The sequence below is a fragment of the Oncorhynchus kisutch genome, linkage group LG8 (assembly GCF_002021735.2).
Source record: "Oncorhynchus kisutch isolate 150728-3 linkage group LG8, Okis_V2, whole genome shotgun sequence".
NCBI lineage: Eukaryota > Metazoa > Chordata > Actinopteri > Salmoniformes > Salmonidae > Oncorhynchus > Oncorhynchus kisutch.
In genome coordinates, this window is record NC_034181.2 from 63610600 (window position 1) to 63630599 (window position 20000).

General features: G+C 47.6%; 2 protein-coding genes across 2 annotated transcripts in view; one reads left to right on the forward strand and one right to left on the reverse strand.

Annotated features, from left to right (window-relative positions):
- The window catches only part of LOC109895436 (CD276 antigen), a 92297-nt gene that overhangs the window by 62097 nt on the left and 10200 nt on the right, over nt 1-20000 (reverse strand). Inside the window, exons 3-4 of the mRNA XM_020489108.2 lie at nt 9066-9416; nt 4124-4420 (exon numbers count right to left, since the gene is read on the reverse strand). Coding sequence (XP_020344697.2) covers nt 4124-4420; nt 9066-9416 — 648 coding nt within the window. The remainder of the gene's footprint in view (nt 1-4123; nt 4421-9065; nt 9417-20000) is intronic.
- The window catches only part of LOC109895434 (ubiquitin-like protein 7), a 26227-nt gene continuing 16961 nt past the window's right edge, over nt 10735-20000 (forward strand). Inside the window, exons 1-2 of the mRNA XM_020489106.2 lie at nt 10735-10823; nt 11095-11254. Of these exons, the coding sequence (XP_020344695.1) occupies nt 11246-11254 (9 nt within the window). The 5' untranslated portion in view covers nt 10735-10823; nt 11095-11245. The remainder of the gene's footprint in view (nt 10824-11094; nt 11255-20000) is intronic.

Sequence of the window (20000 nt, forward strand, 5' to 3'; positions counted from 1 at the left end):
TTATTTTTTGAGGATAGCAAAGTGGCCGAGAGGTTGGGCAGGGAGGAGGGTGGGGGGGGGGGGGGGGCAGAGGTGGTATTTAGTCTGAGACTGAGCTGCTCAAACTGCCTCTGCTGCTTTCAGCCAGGAGGATGGTAGTATAGCCAAGCATGCTGGGGAGGCAGAGGAGGCAAAGGAGGGAGAGGAGGGAGAGAGGAGGCTGAGGAGGGAGAGGAGGGAGAGGAGGCTGAGGAGGGAGAGAGGAGGTTGAGGAGGGAGAGGGGGGAGAGGGGAGGCTGAGGAGGGAGAGAGGAGGCTGAGGAGGGACAGGAGGCTGAGGAGGGAGAGAGGAGGTTGAGGAGGGAGAGAGGAGGCTGAGGAGGGAGAGAGGAGGCTGAGGAGTGAGAGAGGAGGCTGAGGAGGGAGAGAGGAGGGAGAGAGGAGGTTGAGGAGGCTGAGGAGGGAGAGAGGAGTCTGAGGAGGGAGAGAGGAGGGAGAGAGGAGGTTGAGGAGGGAGAGGAGGCTGAGGAGGGAGAGAGAGAGGAGGCTGAGGAGGGAGATGGGGCTGAGGAGGGACAGGAGGCTGAGGAGGGAGAGAGGAGGGACAGGAGGCTGAGGAGGGAGAGAGGAGGTTGAGGAGGGAGAGGAGGCTGAGGAGGGAGAGAGGAGGCTGAGGAGGGAGGTGGGGCTGAGGAGGAGGGAGAGGACGCTGAGGAGGGGGAGGAGGCTGAGGAGGGAGAGAGGAGGCTGAGGAGGGAGATGAGGCTGAGGAGGCAGAGAGGAGGCTGAGGAGGCAGAGAGGAGGCTGAGGAAGGAGATGAGGCTGAGGGGGCTGCAGAGACAGAGAGGAGGCTGAGGAGGGGGGCAACCTGCCTGGGTTCATACAAGGGCTGCTGCAGCTGCTGCCTCTTGTCATCGTCCTTGGACGCTGGATGCCAGGCATCTCTTTGTGTCTGTTCCAAGTTGGATCCTACTGTATCCTGTTGCTACATCCATCAATATCCTACTACCAACACATATTGTTGTCTCTCTCCCAACAGCTGTTGAACCAACACATGATACGGCCATTTAGGGCTCAAGCCTGACATGACCTCTTCTAACCTGCACTGAGATATTTCAGTTGTAAATGGCAGTATTGTGTATGTAGTATTTCACCAGGCAGGTGTTGTGTCATGGGGGAGGTACTACTATTAACAGTGGTGCTAATGATGATGTCATGGTTCACAACCATAACTTCTTAACCCATACCGTCTCAACACATGGCTTCACACACGCCCCACACACTGTTCGGTGCAGTTAGGGGTTCATTTTCTCCAAATTAACCTTGTCAAACTATTTCTTTTCCCAGGGGGAGAGTTGTATTACTATTGTAATTTTCAATCAGAGATTGAGGAAAGTGTGACATTTTTATGTGCTTATTCTCTCTCCCTCTCTCCCTCCCTTCCTCTCTCTCTCTCTCTCTCTCCCTCTCTCCTTCTCTCCCTCCCTTCCTCTCTCTCTCCCTCTCTCCTTCTCTCCCTCCCTTCCTCTCTCTCTCTCTCTCCCTCCCTTCCTCTCTCTCTCTCTCTCTCTCCTTCTCTCCCCACTCTCTCTCCCTCTCTCCTTGTCTCCCTCCCTCCCTTCCTCTCTCTCTCCCTCTCTCCTTCTCTCCCTCCCTTCCTCTCTCTCTCCATCTCTCCTTCTCTCCCTCTCTCCCTCTCCTTCTCTCCCTCCCTTCCTCTCTCTCTCTCTCTCTCCTTCTCTCCCAACTCTCTCCCTCTCTCCTTGTCTCCCTCCCTTCCTCTCTCTCTCCCTCTCTCCTTCTCTCCCTCCCTTCCTCTCTCTCCCTCTCTCCTTCTCTCCCTCCCTTCCTCTCTCTCTCTCTCCCCTATTGGGTGGGGAATAGTCCATTTGGAATCTTAAGCAGATTTCACCACTCCCTATAATAGGATTCTCAGTCTGGTGTGCGGTGGGTGCAGTGCTGTGATTATCCAGTATATTTACTATATAAACTCTGCTGGGCACACACTTAGAACAGTTCTGCTAGGTCAAAATTAATTACAGAAGTTGTTAAGCATACAGCAGCTGTTGTAAACAAATGCAAATACATTTTCATATCAAACAAGCCCCTTGTATCTCGGCACACAAAAATAAATCTGCCACTTGTTTACTAACAAGTTAGGCCATCATCAAGCTGTGCTGGTTAGAGTAAGATAAATTAATATTCTCCAACTAGCCCCAGAGCGCTCAGATCCTGGCCACTCCATGGCTTTAATCAACAGCTTTGCAGCTTTGTCTCTTGGTTTGTTCCATCCTTTCTCTCTCTCTCTCTCTCTCTCTCTCTCTCTCTCTCTCTCTCTCTCTCTCTCTCTCTCTCTCTCTCTCTCTCTCTCTCTCAATCTCTCTCTCATCCCTCAGCCTCTCTTTCTTCTTGGCCGGTCTATTCTCTTTCATAGGTTGCCTCCGTTATTCTCCGTAGCCTAGCCTTGTTTTTCTCTAGGACAGCTTCAGAGCGTGGATAATTCCTTTATTTCCACCGAGCTGAACAGATCACTTTTCGTTATCAGCGGTTTTCTGCGCTCGGCACAAACTGTCTCTCTGTGGAGAACAAAGGCTTTCCACTAGTCTAACAGAACAGGTGTTCTGCTGGGTTTCGGGTTGGATGAGGAACAACTGCTCAGTTTGAGAGGAACTCTTCCTTGACACGCAGACTGACGAAGATCACAACCATACCTAGTTCTCGATCCTTTCATACTGCTTCAGATCATCGGTCCTATGTCCATTTCCTCCTCTCCTCTGTCAGGATTCACCTCTATCTTCCCCATCACCTCTATAGATCTGGACCACTGAAATAACTCTATGATCTGAAACAGTTCACCGCCCGAGGCAACGTCTAGAATGCCTTAGACAGGCACCTAATCAGCCTTACGTTCTCTATAGAACAGAGAGAGCATATCTATGCATATAAGCGTATCTATGTCCTTTACTAAAACCACAAGATGCAATAGTCTCTAGTAGTTCTCTAGTAGTTCTGTGAACAGTAATCGTACTGTGGGCTTAACAGCAACACTTGTTCACTCCTTCATGTCATGTCTCTTCCTACTGTGGATTTAGCAACATTGTAATACACCGGAGGCCTTGTCATGACTGTAGAGTGTGGAGCTGTGGAATAGGCCATCGGGCTCAGGGCCCTGCCGGCCCCAGCAGCACGGAAACAGCAGTCATTTCCCAGCCCAGCAGAGCAGCACTCACTGACCTGACCTAACACACACACACACACACACACTCCCTGACCCATGCGTAGGGTGACCTCCCCCTCCCTAGCTCTGCCCCAGCAGGTCCCGGCCACCTCTTCTTATTTATAAGCCATTTCACACAGCCCTGCTCCCATTAGAGAGCCAGTCTTGGCCAGTCTTGGCCCGTCAGACACACTAAACACTCCACACGCTAAACATCACGTACACCAGTAAGGCAGCCAGGGGACAGGGGGTCGGGGGCTGGGGATGGGACAGAGAAGACCCCAGGGCCACCACACAAGGCCACCACCCACACAGCCCAGGAAGAGATTACACCACTCACCCGAAAAGAGCAATGTAAACATATTGACCCACTTCCTGGTTGGCAGACATTGGCTGTAGCTTCAGCTGAGAGACAGGCTAGAGCTGGGAGTCTGCTCTGTAGGCTGTACAGCTGCTGCACCACCATTACTTCCATTTAGCTCTAATATTATTGTATATCCTTTATCACCTTCTAGCATCACCAAATGTCAGATGAGTAGTTATTTTAGTTTCATAGGAATCATCTGGGAAATAATTACCCACTGATGTGATTTAAAGATGTGCAGAAACTGATGGTTAGGCTTATTGGAGCATAATTGAACATTTCATTATTTTCCCTTCAGTTCTGTGGAGCTCTGAACAGCTAGCTGAATATTCAAGGCATAACATTTGACTAGCGGATTGATTTACAAATGCATACAAGACTTTAATAGGCAGCCGTGCTCCTGTGTGACTGAAAACAAGATTATCCTGAACTGGCAACATTAAAACCCTGTGGGAAGTCTCTGAATGTTAGCTGGTTTACTTTCCAGAGGCTAGGGCCTTTGTCAGGGAAGACAGACAGCAATGGGGAACACAGACACACAGATTCACATAGACACACACACCTGTGATGGTGACGGAGGCGTGGCCGTCCTCACCCAATAATGGGTTGGTCAGTCTGCAGCTGTAAGTGCTATTGGGCTCCAGGGTGACAGTCAGGACACTGCGCATGCTGAAAAGCCCCTCCTCATTGGCCACCAGGGAGGTGGTGACGTTGTCCGTCAGGTTGTGCCCGCCCCCATCCTGCCACAGTACGTCAGCCTCAGGGTAGCCACCGTACGCCACGCAGGTCAGCGCCACCTTGTCACCCGGCCGCAGGTTAGAGTCCGGCTCCAGGGTCACCAGAGGCTTGGAATAGGGGGCTGAGGGGGGAGAGAGGAGGGGAGAAGAACAGACACACACACAGAATTTTTGCCAAGTCACCAGAAACTTGGAGTAGGGGGCTGAAGGGGTAGGGGGGAGCAGAGATATACTGAGTTTTAGTCAGATTATCAGCAGTGAGGGACACCTAGGGAACTGTTTGACATGATTCCCATTAAATTGTTAATTACATTTAGGGAGCTTAGCATAACATCGAGCTTAAGATCCCAGAGACATCATTTTGCAGCATATCCTGGTGCTCCCTTCTGTCCTCCTCCATCTCCTCCCTGGAGAGAGCCACAGCTCTGAGCCAAGCCGCCTCACAATACAACGCAACCACCACAGCCTGGCCCGGCCCGGATGGCGGGCCTGGGGGAAATAGGCACGGCTCCGAGAATCTGGGACTGCTGTGCTCTGTTCAGGGGTTTGGCAGGAGGGGGCGGGCGGTGAGGAGGTGAGGGGGGTGAATCCTCAGCCTGGAATGAATTCACTGCTCTCCAATCCCCTGAGCTAAAACACAACCAGAGAGGCGGCGGGCAGAGAGAGGAGGCTGTATTCCCTGAGCCAATCATAACACAGCAAACAATGGGGAGGACAGGGAGGGAGAAGAAGGAGATTAAATAACTTCATGCGGGTTGCCTTTTGAAAAGTGGGCTCTCTCGCTCTCTCTCTCAGCACTAAGACGGAATGTCAGCCTGCCACTAACCTCCCTGGCTATCCATTTGACTGACAGGCAGATTTCCACAGAGACCCGTCATTTTCTCAGAGCACTGTGGGAAGGGAGCTCTATGATGTTAACTGTAAATGCCAGCTAAAAATAATACATCTATGAATCGAATGCATGAAAAGGGGCCAATTTGTCACTGTTTCAGTGTCATTTTTCTGACAGGCAGAAGATATGGTGGTTGAAGATATCCCTCTAGTGGTGTGGGGGCTGTGCTTTGGCAAAGTGGGTGGGGTTATATCCTTCCTGTTTGGCCCTGTCCGGGGGTGTCCTCGGATGGGTCCACAGTGTCTCCTGACCCCTCCTGTCTCAGCCTCCAGTATTTATGCTGCAGTAGTTTATGTGTCGGGGGGCTAGGGTCAGTTTGTTATATCTGGAGTACTTCTCCTGTCCTATTCGGTGTCCTGTGTGAATCTAAGTGTGCGTTCTCTAATTCTCTCCTTCTCTCTTTCTTTCTCTCTCTCGGAGGACCTGAGCCCTAGGACCATGCCCCAGGATTACCGGACATGATGACTCCTTGCTGTCCCCAGTCCACCTGGCCGTGCTGCTGCTCCAGTTTAAACTGTTCTGCCTTCTTATTATTCGACCATGCTGGTCATTTATGAACATTTGAACATCTTGGCCATGTTCTGTTATAATCTCCACCCGGCACAGCCAGAAGAGGACTGGCCACCCCACATAGCCTGGTTCCTCTCTAGGTTTCTTCCTAGGTTTTGGACTTTCTAGGGAGTTTTTCCTAGCCACCGTGCTTCTACACCTGCATTGCTTGCTGTTTGGGGTTTTAGGCTGGGTTTCTGTACAGCACTTTGAGATATCAGCTGATGTACGAAGGGCTATATAAATACATTTGATTTGATTTCCCCCCCTTTCTCTACCCAGAGTATCCAGCCAAGAGGAAACCTGTTGAACGCTAACACTGCTTAATGCACATACATCCTTAGACAGGAAAGGACCGATTTAAGAACAAAACATGGAAATTAGTGGTGAGGGAGGGAGGGAGGAGTTCACCAACACTGTGTGTGAAGTCATGAAGAATAATTCTAAATAAAAGTGCACTCAGTTGTGATGATGGAAAAACCACCTTCATCACCGAGCTGCTAGTAACAATCAATCTTGTCAGGAACTAATAATCAAAGCCGGTGATTGACCACAACCAGAGGACCACAATCAGAAAGTATCGACCAAACATGTTATTGTGCATCCCTGACGGAACTAAGTGTTTTATGACCAATTTCTGTGTTGTGTTAGGCATCGATCCTAAAGGTTTCGCATGATTATCAAAGAAGGGCCTGTGATGTGTGACCAAATTGCCCTCTAGTGGCCTCATGGGTGGAATTATTTCATAATTGATAAACATTAATTTAAAAAAATTTGAAAGGAAAATCCGGTGTTTCTATGTTAAACGGTTTTGTTATAATTTAGTCTTCTGTGATGGACAGTGGTGGCCAAAAGTTTTGAGAATGACACAAATATTAATTTCCACAAAGTTTGCTGCTTCAGTAGTCTGTAGATATTTTTGTCAGATGTTACTATGGAATTCTGAAGTATAATTACAAGCATTTCATTATTGTCAAAGCCTTTTATTGACAATTACATGAAGTTGATGCAAAGAGTCAATATTTGCAGTGTTGACCCTTCTTTTTCAAGACCTCTGCAAACCACCCTGGCATGCTGTCAATTAACTTCTGGGCCACATCCTGACTGATGGCAGCCCATTCTTGCATAATCAATGCTTGGAGTTTGACAGAATTTGTGGGGTTTTGTTTGTCCACCCGCCTCTTGAGGATTGACCACAAGTTCTCAATGGGATTAAGGTCTGGGGAGTTTCCTGGCCATGTACCCAAAATATCGATGTTTTGTTCCCCGAGCCACTTAGTTATCACTTTTGCCTTATGGCAAGGTGCTCCGTCATGCTGGAAAAGGCATTGTTCGTCACCAAACTGTTTCTGGATGGTTGGGAGAAGTTGCTCTCGGAGGATGTGTTGGTACCATTCTTTATTCATGGCTGTGTTCTTATGCAAAATTATGAGTGAGCCCACTCCCTTGGCTTAGAAGCAACCCCACACACGAATGGTCTCAGGATGCTTTACTGTTGGCATGACACAGGACTGATGGTAGCGCTCACCTTGTCTTCTCCGGACAAGCTTTTTTCCGGATGCCCCAAACAATCGGAAAGGGGATTCATCAGAGAAAATGACTTTACCCCAGTCCTCAGCAGTCCAATCCCTGTACCTTTTGCAGAATATCAGTCTGTCCCTGATGTTTTTCCTGGAGAGAAGTGGCTTCTTTGCTGCCCTTCTTGACATCAGGCCATCCACCAAAAGTCTTCGCCTCACTGTGCGTGCAGATGCACTCACACCTGCCTGCTGCCATTCCTGAGCAGGCTCTGAACTGGTGGTGCCCCAATCCCGAAACTGAATCAACTTTAGGAGACGGTCCTGGAGCTTGCTGGACTTTCTTGGGCACCCTGAAGCCTTTTTCACAACAATTGAACCACTCTACTTGAAGTTCTTGATGATCCGATAAATGGTTGATTTAGGTTCAATCTTACTGGCCCAATATCCTTGCCTGTGAAGCCCTTTTTGTGCAAAGCAATGACGACGGCATATGTTTCCTTACAGGTAACCATGGTTGCAGAGGAAGAACAATGATTCCAAGCATCACCCTCCTTTTGAAGCTTCCAGTCTGTTATTCAAACTCAATCAGCATGACAGAGTGATCTCCAGCCTTGTCCTCGACAACACTCACACCTGTGTTAACAAGAGAATCACTGACATGGTGTCAGATGGTCCTTTTATGGCAGGGCTGAAATGCAGTGGAAATGTTTTTTGGGGATTCAGTTCATTTGCATGGCAAAGAGGGACTATGCAATTAATTGCAATTCATCTGATCACTCTTCATAACATTCTGGAGTATATGCAAATTGCCATCATACAAACTGAGGCAGCAGACTTTGTGAAAATTAATATTTGAGTCATTCTCAAAACATTTGGCCACAACTGTATATAAAGTGTAATATTGGGATGCAAACTCAAAATAGAATACATTTCAACTCTATATCTGACATGGTACAGGTGTCTTCTTTTTTAAAGCCCATAACCATGTGTGAGAGGTGTATACTTTTGTTTCAAAATAGATTTGCTTAAGACTCCCAAGAAACACTCTGTGTGACCCTCATTTAGCCCACTGCAGTAAAAGGTTAAAGAGGGGACTCTACTTCCTGCATGTGAAGCCCTTCAGGTGTCTCCTTCTCCTCACCTCCTTTTCAACCGTATTGGAGGAAACAAACCAAGATCCTCTTCTCCAATGTGTTTTAAGACAGGATTCGAGGAAAGATGTATGGAGAAAGATGTGGTAGCTGCAGGCCAAGCATAGACTCATATCTCCCTATCTAACTTTGAGCACCAGTTGTCAGAGCAGGTCACAGATCACTGCAGCTGTACATAGCCCATCTGTAAATAGCCCATCCAACTACCTCATCCCCATACTGTTTTTTTTTGTTGCTCCTTTGCACCCCAATATCTCTACTTGTACATTCATCTTCTGAACATATATCACTCCAGTGTTTAATTGCTAAATTGTAATTATTTCACCACTATAGCCTATTTATTGCCTTACCTCCCTCATCTTACCTCATTTGCACACACTGTATATAGACTTTTATATTGTGTTATTGACTGTATGTTTGTTTATGTGTAACTCTGTGTTGTTGTTTGTGTTGCACTGCTTTGCTTTATCCTGACCAGGTCGCAGTTGTAAATGAGAACTTGTTCTCAACTGGCCTACCTGGTTAAATAAAGGTGAAACACGTTTTTAAAATGGTTCAGCTTTCCCAGTCTGAAGTCGTTATTGTAAAACTTAAAAGAGAATGTGTTCTCAATGACTTACCTTGTTAAATAAAGGTAAAAAATGAACAGACTCACCTGCTACCTGGAGCAGTAGGGCTGCACTACCGTAGGCCTCCACCCTGACGAAGCAGGTGTAGCTACCCTCGTCGGCCACCCGGACCCCCCTCAAGAGGAGCGAGGTGTTGCCCGTGCCCAGCTGGGAGGGGTACAGGCTGGTGCGGTTGGCATAGCGCTCTCCCTGGTCTGCCAGCTGGTCCTGGCTAGCCCAGTAGCTGTGCACAGTGCGCTTGGTGTCCGTCAGCTGCCAGAAGACACTGAGGTCAGACAGGTTGAAGGGAGAGGCGTGGCTGAAGGAACAGTTGAGGGTGGTGTCCATGCCGTACAGCGCAACCACTGGCAGCTCTGGGACCTGCACTTCTAGGACAGCTAGATAGGAGAGAGAGGAGAGAGAGTGAGTATGTCAATAACAGCAAACATAGACCTGTGTGTTTAGCCATGTAGTGGAGAGAGATGTCTAAATAAGCTTTAGGGAGATGAATGAACTGCAATAAAAAGGTAGCGCCTAAATATCCACTTGTAGCCAGTGGTGAGTTAATAATCTAGACAGTGGTCTGTCTGGTGAGAAAGAACACTCTCCATCTCTCTCCAGAGTGTACTGTCTCCCTCAACACAACACGGGGCTAAGCTGCTCAATGGTGAGTGTGATTTGTTTTGTTTTAATGCGGAAACCCTCCTTAAGGCATCTGATCTCCACATTGCTTGTCTAGACTGGACGCTTCTCTCCTCTCCTCTCCTCTTCTGTCCTCTCTGCAGCCAAAAGCAGGCTTTGCATAATCATTCTGGCTTAGTAGCCATCTCAGACACCACAGAGAGAGGAGGCTACAGCTAAACCATTCACAATGTATTCCTGTCTCGACTTCTACAGGTCTGGTTGTGTGATGAACATCAGGACAGAAAAAGCCATTCCAACACCTGGAATCCCCCTGAATCTAGTGTGATGCATCCTATACTAGACTGCTGCTATTCTTTATGAGAACCTCTTCTGTATTCGTGTCTTTCAGATTTAATAACAATCACACACTTATGAATGAAATAATTGTGATTGAGGTGTAACAATTGATTTCCCAATTATCAACAAACAACACTTTCATCCAAGTGCAATCCGTGGATGAGGACGCTCAGTCAAGGCAAAGATATTTTGGTAGACACATAGCCAAACCTCACAGGAGAGACCCCACATTCACCAATATGCCCCTGCTCATCTATAGGCACACTGCCACCTGCTGGATCTTCATGTAACTACAGGCCAGAGGAAAAATTTGCCAACACCTTTAACATCCAAAAATATACCATCCATAAAACCATGGAAACAGAAGAACAACAAGCCCCAGTAACTAAAAAACACAAGAATGTCATTCTAGGTGATACACTACAGTTCCTCCCAACCCCTGTGAAAATCACATTACTGACAACACAGTGGTGTGATGTTTTTCTATAGCCCCATAATGTGACTACACTTCTTCTGCTGTGCCACAACAGAGTCGACAATCTAATCCAGTAATCATTGCATACCATTACAGTAGCATGGGTTTATTGTAGGGCGGTATGTCTGTCTACCAGACTAACGTTCTAGTAGTTTGTGCATGTGTGTTTTTGTGGTGCTTTCTGGGTAATGAATAGGCAACAGGCAGGACTGCAGCGGAAGTGACGGCCCCCACAGAGGCATGCACACAGAGGAGGGAGGAGACACAGCAATTAGATCACTCCCAGAGCAGACCGGAATGACTCACTCCAATGGGTTCACAGAGGAGGAGAGAGAGGAGGGAGAGAGAGGTAAGAGGGAGGTAGGGGGAGAGAATGGGAGAGTGGAGAGACGGGGAGAGAGGGCAGAGAGGGGAAAAATGATGGACAAGAGGGGAGAGGAAGGAGAGTGAGAGGGCAGCTTTGAGCGTGCACTTAAAGATAATATCAGGAAACAAGCCAGGAGGGGAGAGCACTGCAGCCCATTGCTAATCCCCTAACTCAGGACAGGGCCCAAGTCAGGCAAGAGATAAGTACTCATCCCTCTCTCCTTCGATCTCTTTCTCCCACCTTCTCTTACCAGTGACCCTCTTCTTGGTGCCAGTCTGGTGAGGGTGCAGCAGGACATTGGGGCAGCATGTTAACACACTGACAGACCGAGAGCAGCAGGAGAGCACAGCGTTTCACATCCACTTCACTGCACCCAGAGGGGAGAGGCTGTTAGCTCTGACGTCATGGAAACTGTGAGTAAGCATCTGATGTCCTATTCCTTCAGAGGTGAAGCACGGTAAAAACTGGTATTGTTTCTGCTTTTAACCTCTAGATATCTCCAACAAACACAACAACATACTGTAGTATTTGTGATAACTCCTTTGGTCTAGGGGGTTGTGGTTGAAAAAGTGTATTGTGAGAGGTGGTGTCTCCCTGTTTGAGGGAGGAGGGCTAAGGGCTCTCCCCGGCCCCCTGAGAGGCGATAAAGAGATTCTCAGAGCAGAGAGTGGTGGAGGGGACGGCAGGGCAGATTTACACCCTGCACTTTGTGTTTATGGGCCCGGCTCTGTTTGAGTGCCTGTGAGAGAGACAGAGCCGTGCACTTTCACAGCCGACATGAAATAAACTCATTAAAGCCCCGTGAGCGCTGGCTGGCACTCTTCCCTCAGAGCGGAGCGCCACGCAGGCAGACACGCAGGCAGACACGCAGGCAGACACGCAGGCAGACACGCAGGCAGACACGCAGGCAGCCACGCAGGCAGACACGCAGGCAGACACGCAGGCAGCCACGCAGGCAGGGAGGCAGAAAGACACGCAGAGAGACAGACAGACAGACAGACAGACAGACAGACAGACAGACAGACAGACAGACAGACAGACAGACAGACAGACAGACAGACAGACAGACAGACAGACAGACAGACAGACAGACAGACAGACAGACAGGCAGGCAGGCAGGCAGACACGCAGGCAGGGAGGCAGAAAGACACGCAGAGAGACAGACAGACAGACAGACAGACAGACAGACAGACAGACAGACAGACAGACAGACAGACAGACAGACAGACAGACAGACAGACAGACAGACAGGCAGGCAGGCAGGCAGGCAGGCATACACGCAGGCAGGGAGGCAGAAAGACACGCAGAGAGACAGACAGGCAGGCACGCAGGCAGACACGCAGGCAGGGAGGCAGAAAGACACGCAGAGAGACAGACAGACAGACAGACAGGCAGGCAGGCTGGCAGAAAGAGACAGGGAGGGAGGGAGGGAGGGAAGGAGGGAGGGTGGGAGCAGCAACCCCTACCTCAACTCAACATAACAGTGATGCTGTCACTGGACCCTGGCTAGCCTAGTGCTAAACTCACCAGTACAGATGCAGCCTCAAGAGTAGTGATGGGGGTGCCAGGAATCTATATAGATTCATATCAGGATAGTAGTGTTTTCAGCACTTTTATTTCAAACCTATTTTTCACATGGCTCTCTCTCATTCCTCTGCAGCAGACACATGGTGAGCAATATGTTTGGACCATGGAATTATAATAAAATCACAGTATTGAATAGCAATACATATAGAATTGTGAGAATAGCAATACATATAGAATTGTGAGAATAGCAATACATATAGAATTGTGAGAATAGCAATACATATAGAATTGTGAGAATAGCAATACATATAGAATTGTGAGAATAGCAATACATATAGAATTGTGAGAATAGCAATACATATAGAATTGTGAGAATAGCAATACATATAGAATTGTGAGAATAGCAATACATATAGAATTGTGAGAATAGCAATACATATAGAATTGTGAGAATAGCAATACATATAGAATTGTGAGAATAGCAATACATATAGAATTGTGAGAATAGCAATACATATCGTATCGGCAGCTAAGTATCGAGATAATATCGTATCATGAGGTCCCCGGCAATACCCAGACCTACTCGAGAGCCACCCGGAACTTGTGAGCTTAGATGAATGGTTCGCTGCACGGATATCCCTGCTAGTACAGATTAGCCCCGGCTAGTGCTAAGCTAATATATACAGATGAGTGGGGCAGAGGGGCTGAGGGGCCTGCTGAGTGTGAAGCAGCATGGCAGGCATGGCAGGCAGCAGGCTGACAGGGGCTGGGAGGAGAACCACAGGCTTCATACATAGGCAGCTGACAAGGTGACACAACATGGCTCTTGGTAAACAAATTCCTTAGCCACAGCGGCAGTGACATCTCACCTCAGTCCTCCAGACGCACCCATGCACACACGCACACACAGTCACACACAACCAGGCAAATGCAGGCGCACACACACGCACACACCCATGCACGCACACACACACACACGCACGCACACACACACACACACACACACACACACACACACACACACACACACACACACACACACACACACACACACACACACACACACACACACACACACACACACACACACACACACACACACACACACACACACACGGCAGAGGGCATTGTTATTCAGCTCAGTCCTGGCTCCTGACAGCTCCACAGCACTGTGAGAGCCAGTCTGAGACACAGGGCATTCTGACACTACAATATCCACTGTCATAGTACTGCTACACAACAGACCGGTCCCAATCTCCGTGTTCAGTGACACCCACACACACCCACACAAACACCTACACGCAGGCACGCACAAACACATTAACATCTCACTCTGCTTGCGATCACTAAAGTTGAATTCACTCAGTTCAATAGAATGTACCCCCGTATCCACATCTAGTAGAATGCAACACATAGCCTACACATTCCGTGTTGATGTTCCATTCCTGTTCAGCTGACCCTGGTCAATGGAACACAACCCTGAACAGAAATACCTAAACCTGTAATAACCGGATCCCTTTAATGACCTGGGCTGTTAAACACAAGGGCTTCAATAAGACAACAGCTTCCATCTCCCTCCAGCTCCTGATACAATAACCCACAATGTTCAATAACCCTGGTTCATAACTGCTTCTCCAATAACAAACACAGAATAGAACTCGGCTTCAAATGAACTGTGCTTAATAACAGTGAACATCACCCACTAGGCCAATAGGCACCTTACACAGAGGTTAAATGACCCCTGCTCGATAACAGACGGCAGAGCTGCCAGTACTACTGTTCATTAGAAGACGTTAGGTACACATGTTCAGAGATATGGTAAAGCCTCTTTGTCGAACACGGCATAAAGGAACAGCCATGATAAGGGTGCACAGACATACATACACTGGAAGGCATATTGCAGCGGTAATATTGACTTAACTGAGTAAGCACACACAGGCAGTGTAGTTAGTGTTCTTTCTGGCTAAGTAGTGAGCTGCTTAAAAAGCTGTGGCAATAATGCCCCCATCAGGTGGTCAAAAGTACTGCAGCTTCAGACATGTTGGTCTTTGCACGAATGACCCACCTGAATAGCTAACGAACAGGAAGTTCACAGATGCTTAGTGCCCTATCACAACAGCTCTTCTTTCAGTAAATGTCGTTGTTCAAACACGCCAACTAAAGCCTTTCTTTAAAGCGTTTCCAAGCCCAGAACCTTTCGAATATGTCCAAGGGAACACAAATAAGAAAGCAACATCTTGAATACATTGAGAGATGTAGTGGTAGTTTAGACACGGTCAGATTAACACTGCTCGGAATTATCATTCACGACACATAGAGAATCTATTCTAAATCTGAGCCTTTCCTCCCGTCCTGCTCCTGAAAGAGAGACACAAAATGGAGGGGATTATGTAGGTCTCTGAACCTTGAATAATGGGGTCACTCATGACATTTACCAATTTAACACTGTCTCTCCATATCTGGGCTACAGTCATCACAGAGTGAAAGCCATCTCTGACTGTGAGAGATATATGAGGTGCAGATAGCTAGTGGAGCAGACAGGAGCTCAGGTTGCTTATTTTCAGCAACATAATAAATCAAGATGCACTACACTTCCTTTCTCCTGACTCTGTCTGTCTATCTCTCTTTCTCCCTCTCTCTCGTCGTTTATGCTCTCTCCATCGTCTTCTCTCCACAGACATGGCGGGCGGGTGCTTTATCAGGGGGAGCTGGTCTCATATCCCGTCAATAAGGTGTTAATGGGCTCTGACAGGCAGATAATGGGGGGCCAGTTGCAGAGGAGCTGCCTGGGAGATAAGGACAAGCCTAACCTTCCTCCACCACCTGCCTGAGAGAGAAGAGAGAGCACACACCCTGGGATGAGTATGAGGAGCGAGCCATAGGAGCAAATTCATCCCAGCAGGAGAGGGGGTGGGGTGGATTTGAGTTTGTGCAGCTTAATCCAAATGACTGGGGTTAAGGTGAGCCTATACGCTATGCATACGATTACAGAAGAGCCCAGCTAAGTTGATCAAACTGTATTATTGTAGAGGTGGCAAAGGTTTGGGTTCTAATCCCTCAGATAGACAAGTGTTTGACACCTGCTGGCCCTGGTAATAACCAAAGCCATGTCTGGGAGGGTAGAGCCCTTGCTCAAATTTCAGGCTGCAATTCTGTTCTGCCTTATGAAGGGGTCAGGGAGCAGTGGATGTACGCATTAATGCTGGTGGTTAAGGGGTGAAAGGGTCAGGGGCTGGGGCTATGTGTCTAGATGGTACCTTGAGCCCGTCTCCTCCTGAGACACAGTGACCTCACTCAGGACCCTGTAACCATGGCAACATCGGGCCCCGCCTCTCTGGAGACACAGTGACCTCAGTCAGGGCTCCGTAACCGTGGTAACACCCGACCCTGCTTCTCCTGAGACACAGTGACCTCACTCAGGGCCCTGTAACTGTGGAAGCACCCGGTAACCGTGGAAACAACCTGTAGATAATTGTCTCCTCTCTCTGTATGTCAGGCAGGGAAGCTTCTTCCTAAGCACCAAGCAATGATGCTGCTTTCCAGGCACAGATCAGAGCGGTAGTGGTGGGTCATTCATCCTGTTCATCACAGCCCACTAAACACAAAGATAACCTGCATATGGCTCCAGGCCCCAGCAGGCCACACTCAGCACTCCCTACGCAGAACTGCAATCTCTGCACGTTACCCGCATCAATGTTTAAGCGATCCCACAAGACAGCTTTTTTAGGGCTTGTTCAAATAATCATGAGGTGCTTGATGGGTAATGCACTCTGTTTAAATGGCTAGGCTACAGTGCAGAGTGAGCGGGGAGAGAGAGGGAGGGGCCAGCAGCTCAGTGCAGTAGCCAACCTGTTAGTAGACTGACTGGGCATTATGTATGCATCGCAGAGAAAGCAATCTTTGTCGAGCCTGTCCTCGATTGTTTTTAAAAGGATACTTCACTGGCCACAATCAAATTAGTAAGAACATCACTGATACGGGGTAATAACCCTAAATTGAATTTCTGTGCGGGCAAAAACGTCCCCTCTCTACAGAATCAATTGCTGTGAAGAGAAAAGGAGGACAGGGAGGGGGCATTCCTAGTTAGAAGACCTCAAAGGGTACACCAGAGATGCGGGTGTGAGCAGGCTATTTACACGCTTCAGGGCCTTGCCATAATGTCTGCCGCTCTCTGACTGCCACACTAGATGTGATCTATTCAATTATGCTAATTAATTTGAATTACCTCCCAGCTCTCGTCATTAAAACTGAATCCAGGTCAGCTTGCCATTTTTGCATTTGCATGAATACAATTTCCCTTTTAACGTGGAGATGCTAAGAGCGGGCAGGTGGGCGCAAGAAGCAGCAAATGGCAGAGGCCTGGCAGGCTGGTGGCACTGCTGACAGAACAGAGAACATGACAACAAGCAATTAGCCAGACAGCATCCTGTTAATGCTTCTGCTTTACACTACTGGCTCTACTGCCTCTCAGCTGCAGCCTGGATGCTAGGCCTACTTACTGTGCTGTTGCTTGCCTGTTAACTTAGAGCAACCCCACTGAGAGTACTGCTACTAGTCTAGTGCATTAAAAGTACATGGAGTATACCAAACATTAGGGACACCTTGCTTTCCAATTCGTCATGGACTCTACAAGGTGTTGAAAGTGTTCCACAGGGATGCTGGCCCATGTTGACCAATGCTTCCCACAGTTGTATGAAGTTGTCTGGATGTTCTTTGAGTGGTGGACTATTATTGATACACACAGGAAACTGTTGAGCGTGAAAAACCCGGCAGCGGCGCTGTTCTTGATTTACAACCCGATGCGCCTGGTACCTCCTACCATACTCTGTTCAAATGCACTTCAATTTTGTGTCTTGCCCATTCACCCTCTGAATGACACACATACACAATCCATGTCTCGATTGTCTCAAGATTTAAAAATCCTTCTTTAACCGGTCTCCTCCCCTTCATCTACACTGATTGAAGTGGATTAAACAAGTGACATCAATAAGGGATCATAGCTTTCACCTGGATTTACCTGGTCAGTTTATGTCATGTACAGTTGAAGTTGGAAGTTTACATACACCTTAGCCAAATACATTTAAACTCAGGTTTTCACAATTCCTGACATTTAATCCCAGTAGAAATTCCCCGTTTTAGGTAAGTTCACTGCTTTATTTTAAGAATGAAAATGTCAGAATAATAGTAGAAAGAATTATTTATTTCAGCTTTTATTTCTTTCATCACATTCCCAGTGGGTCAGAAGTTTACATACACTCAATTAGTATTTGGTAGCATTGCCTTTACATTGTTTAATTTGGGTCAAACGATTCGAGTAGCCTTCCACAAGCTTCCCACAATAAGTTGGGTGAATTTTGGCTCATTCCTCCTGACAGAGCTGATGTAAGTCAGGTTTGTATGCCTCCTTGCTCGCACAAGCTTTTTCAGTTCTGCCCACAAATTTTCTATAGGATTGAGGTCAGGGCTTTGTGATGGCCACTCCAATACCTTGACTTTGTTGTCCTTAAGCCATTTTGCCACAACTTTGGAAGTATGCTTGGGGTCATTGTCCATTTGGAAGACCCGTTTGCGACCAAGCTTTAACTTCCTGACTGATGTCTTGAGATGTTGCGTCAATATATCCACATAAATGTTCCTTCCTTTCCTACCTCATGAAGCCATCTAATTTGTGAAGTTCACCAGTCCCTCCTGCAGCAAAGCACCCCCACAACATGATGCTGCCACCTCCGTGCTTCACGGTTGGGATGGTGTTCTTCGGCTTGCAAGCCTCCCCCTTTCTCCTCCAAATATAACGATGGTCACTATGGCCGAACAGTTCTATTATTGTTTCATCAGACCGGAGGACATTTCTACAAAAAGTATGATCTTAGTCCCCATGTGCAGTTGCAAACCGTTGTCTGGCTTTTTTATGGGGGTTTTGGAGCAGTGGCTTCTTCCTTACTGAGCGGCCATTCAGGTTATGTCGATATAGGACTCGTTTTGCTGTGGATATAGATACTTTTGTACCTGTTTCCTCCAGCATCTTCACAAGGTCCTTTGCTGTTGTTCTGGGATTGATTCCCACTTTTCGCACCAAAGTACGCTAGGAGATAGAACGCGTCTCCTTCCTGACCGGTATGACGGCTTCGTGGTCCCATGGTGTTTATACTTGCGTACTATTGTTTGTACAGATGAAAGTGGTACCTTCAGGTGTTTGGAAGTTGCTCTCAAAGATGAACCAGACTTGTGGAGGTCTACAATTGTTTTTCTGAGGTGTTGGCTGATTTCTTTTGATTTTCCCAAGATGTCAAGCAGAGGCACTGGGTTTGAAGGTAGGCCTTGAAATCCATCCACAGATACACCTCCAATTGACTCAAATTATGTCAATTAGCCTATCAGAAGCTTCTGAAGCCATGACATCATTTTCTGGAATTTTCCAAGCTGTTTAAAGGCACAGCCAACTTAGTGTATGTAAACTTCTGACCCACTGGAATTGTGATACAGTGAATTATAAGTGAAATAATCTGTTGGAAAAATGACTTGTGTCATGCACAAAGTAGTAACCGACTTGCCAAAACTATAGTTTGTTAACAAGAAATTTGTGAAGTGGTTGAAAAACGAGTTTTAATGACTCTAACCTAAGTGTATGTAAACTTCCGACTTCAACTGTACACTCAGTGTCTATGGATACTGAAACAAAGAAACGTGTCACCACAGAGTCTGCAGAAGACCTGACAACAGCTGTGCTAAGCAACGTTTTCTTCTTTTACAATGTTACACACCAACAGTTTAGACGGGGACTCTACCTCTGTACTCTACTAGAGGTTGTCTTGGGAGAGTGCAGTGGCAATGTGGCAGCCTCAGAGTGTAATCCTGTGTGGAGATAGGGGTATTTAATGGTGCAGCACAGGAGTGACACTGATACGGTTATTTAATGGCGGAGTAGAGGAGAGACACTGTAGAAGACAAGTGGGATTAGCAAGGGCCTATAATCCTAATCAGAGGCCTACTGGAGACAACAGGCCCAGAGGACCCCAGGTCTCACACACACACACACACATACAGACACACACACACCAGCACATACACACGTGCACACCCACTCACTATTTCCACATGACAGTTTGTCTCTATCGACAGACTTCAAAGCACATGATTTAGAGTATGAATTAAAACATGCTGTACAGTGTTACCTAATACTGTAAATCCGTAATTCAACAGTAAACTCCACTAAGTAAATAAAGGATAATCATATATTGTGTGAGGTAAAAACATTATTAACTACAACTTAAAGAGCTACACAGAATCCATCTGAGATGCCTCCCTCCCTCCGTCCCATTAGCCGCCAAATCCAGTAACTAGCAGACCAGAGACCCATGAAGGCTGGAACAGTACTAGGCCCTAATGAAGCCCTGCTCCTAGCTCTCTCACTCTTAGAGTCTCTGCCTAACTGCTGACTCCAACACACTTCCCTGAGCACTACAACAACCCTGCTGCCTAGTGCCCAGGCTACACCAACCACAACTCCCCCTTCTTACTGGAACATGAGAGGCTGACTCGCCCACCACACTCTCTGACTCACTGGAGAAAAACGACACTCTCTGCAAGTCTCTTGTCAGGCAGGACCTCACCCTACTAACTACCCCAGGGCCC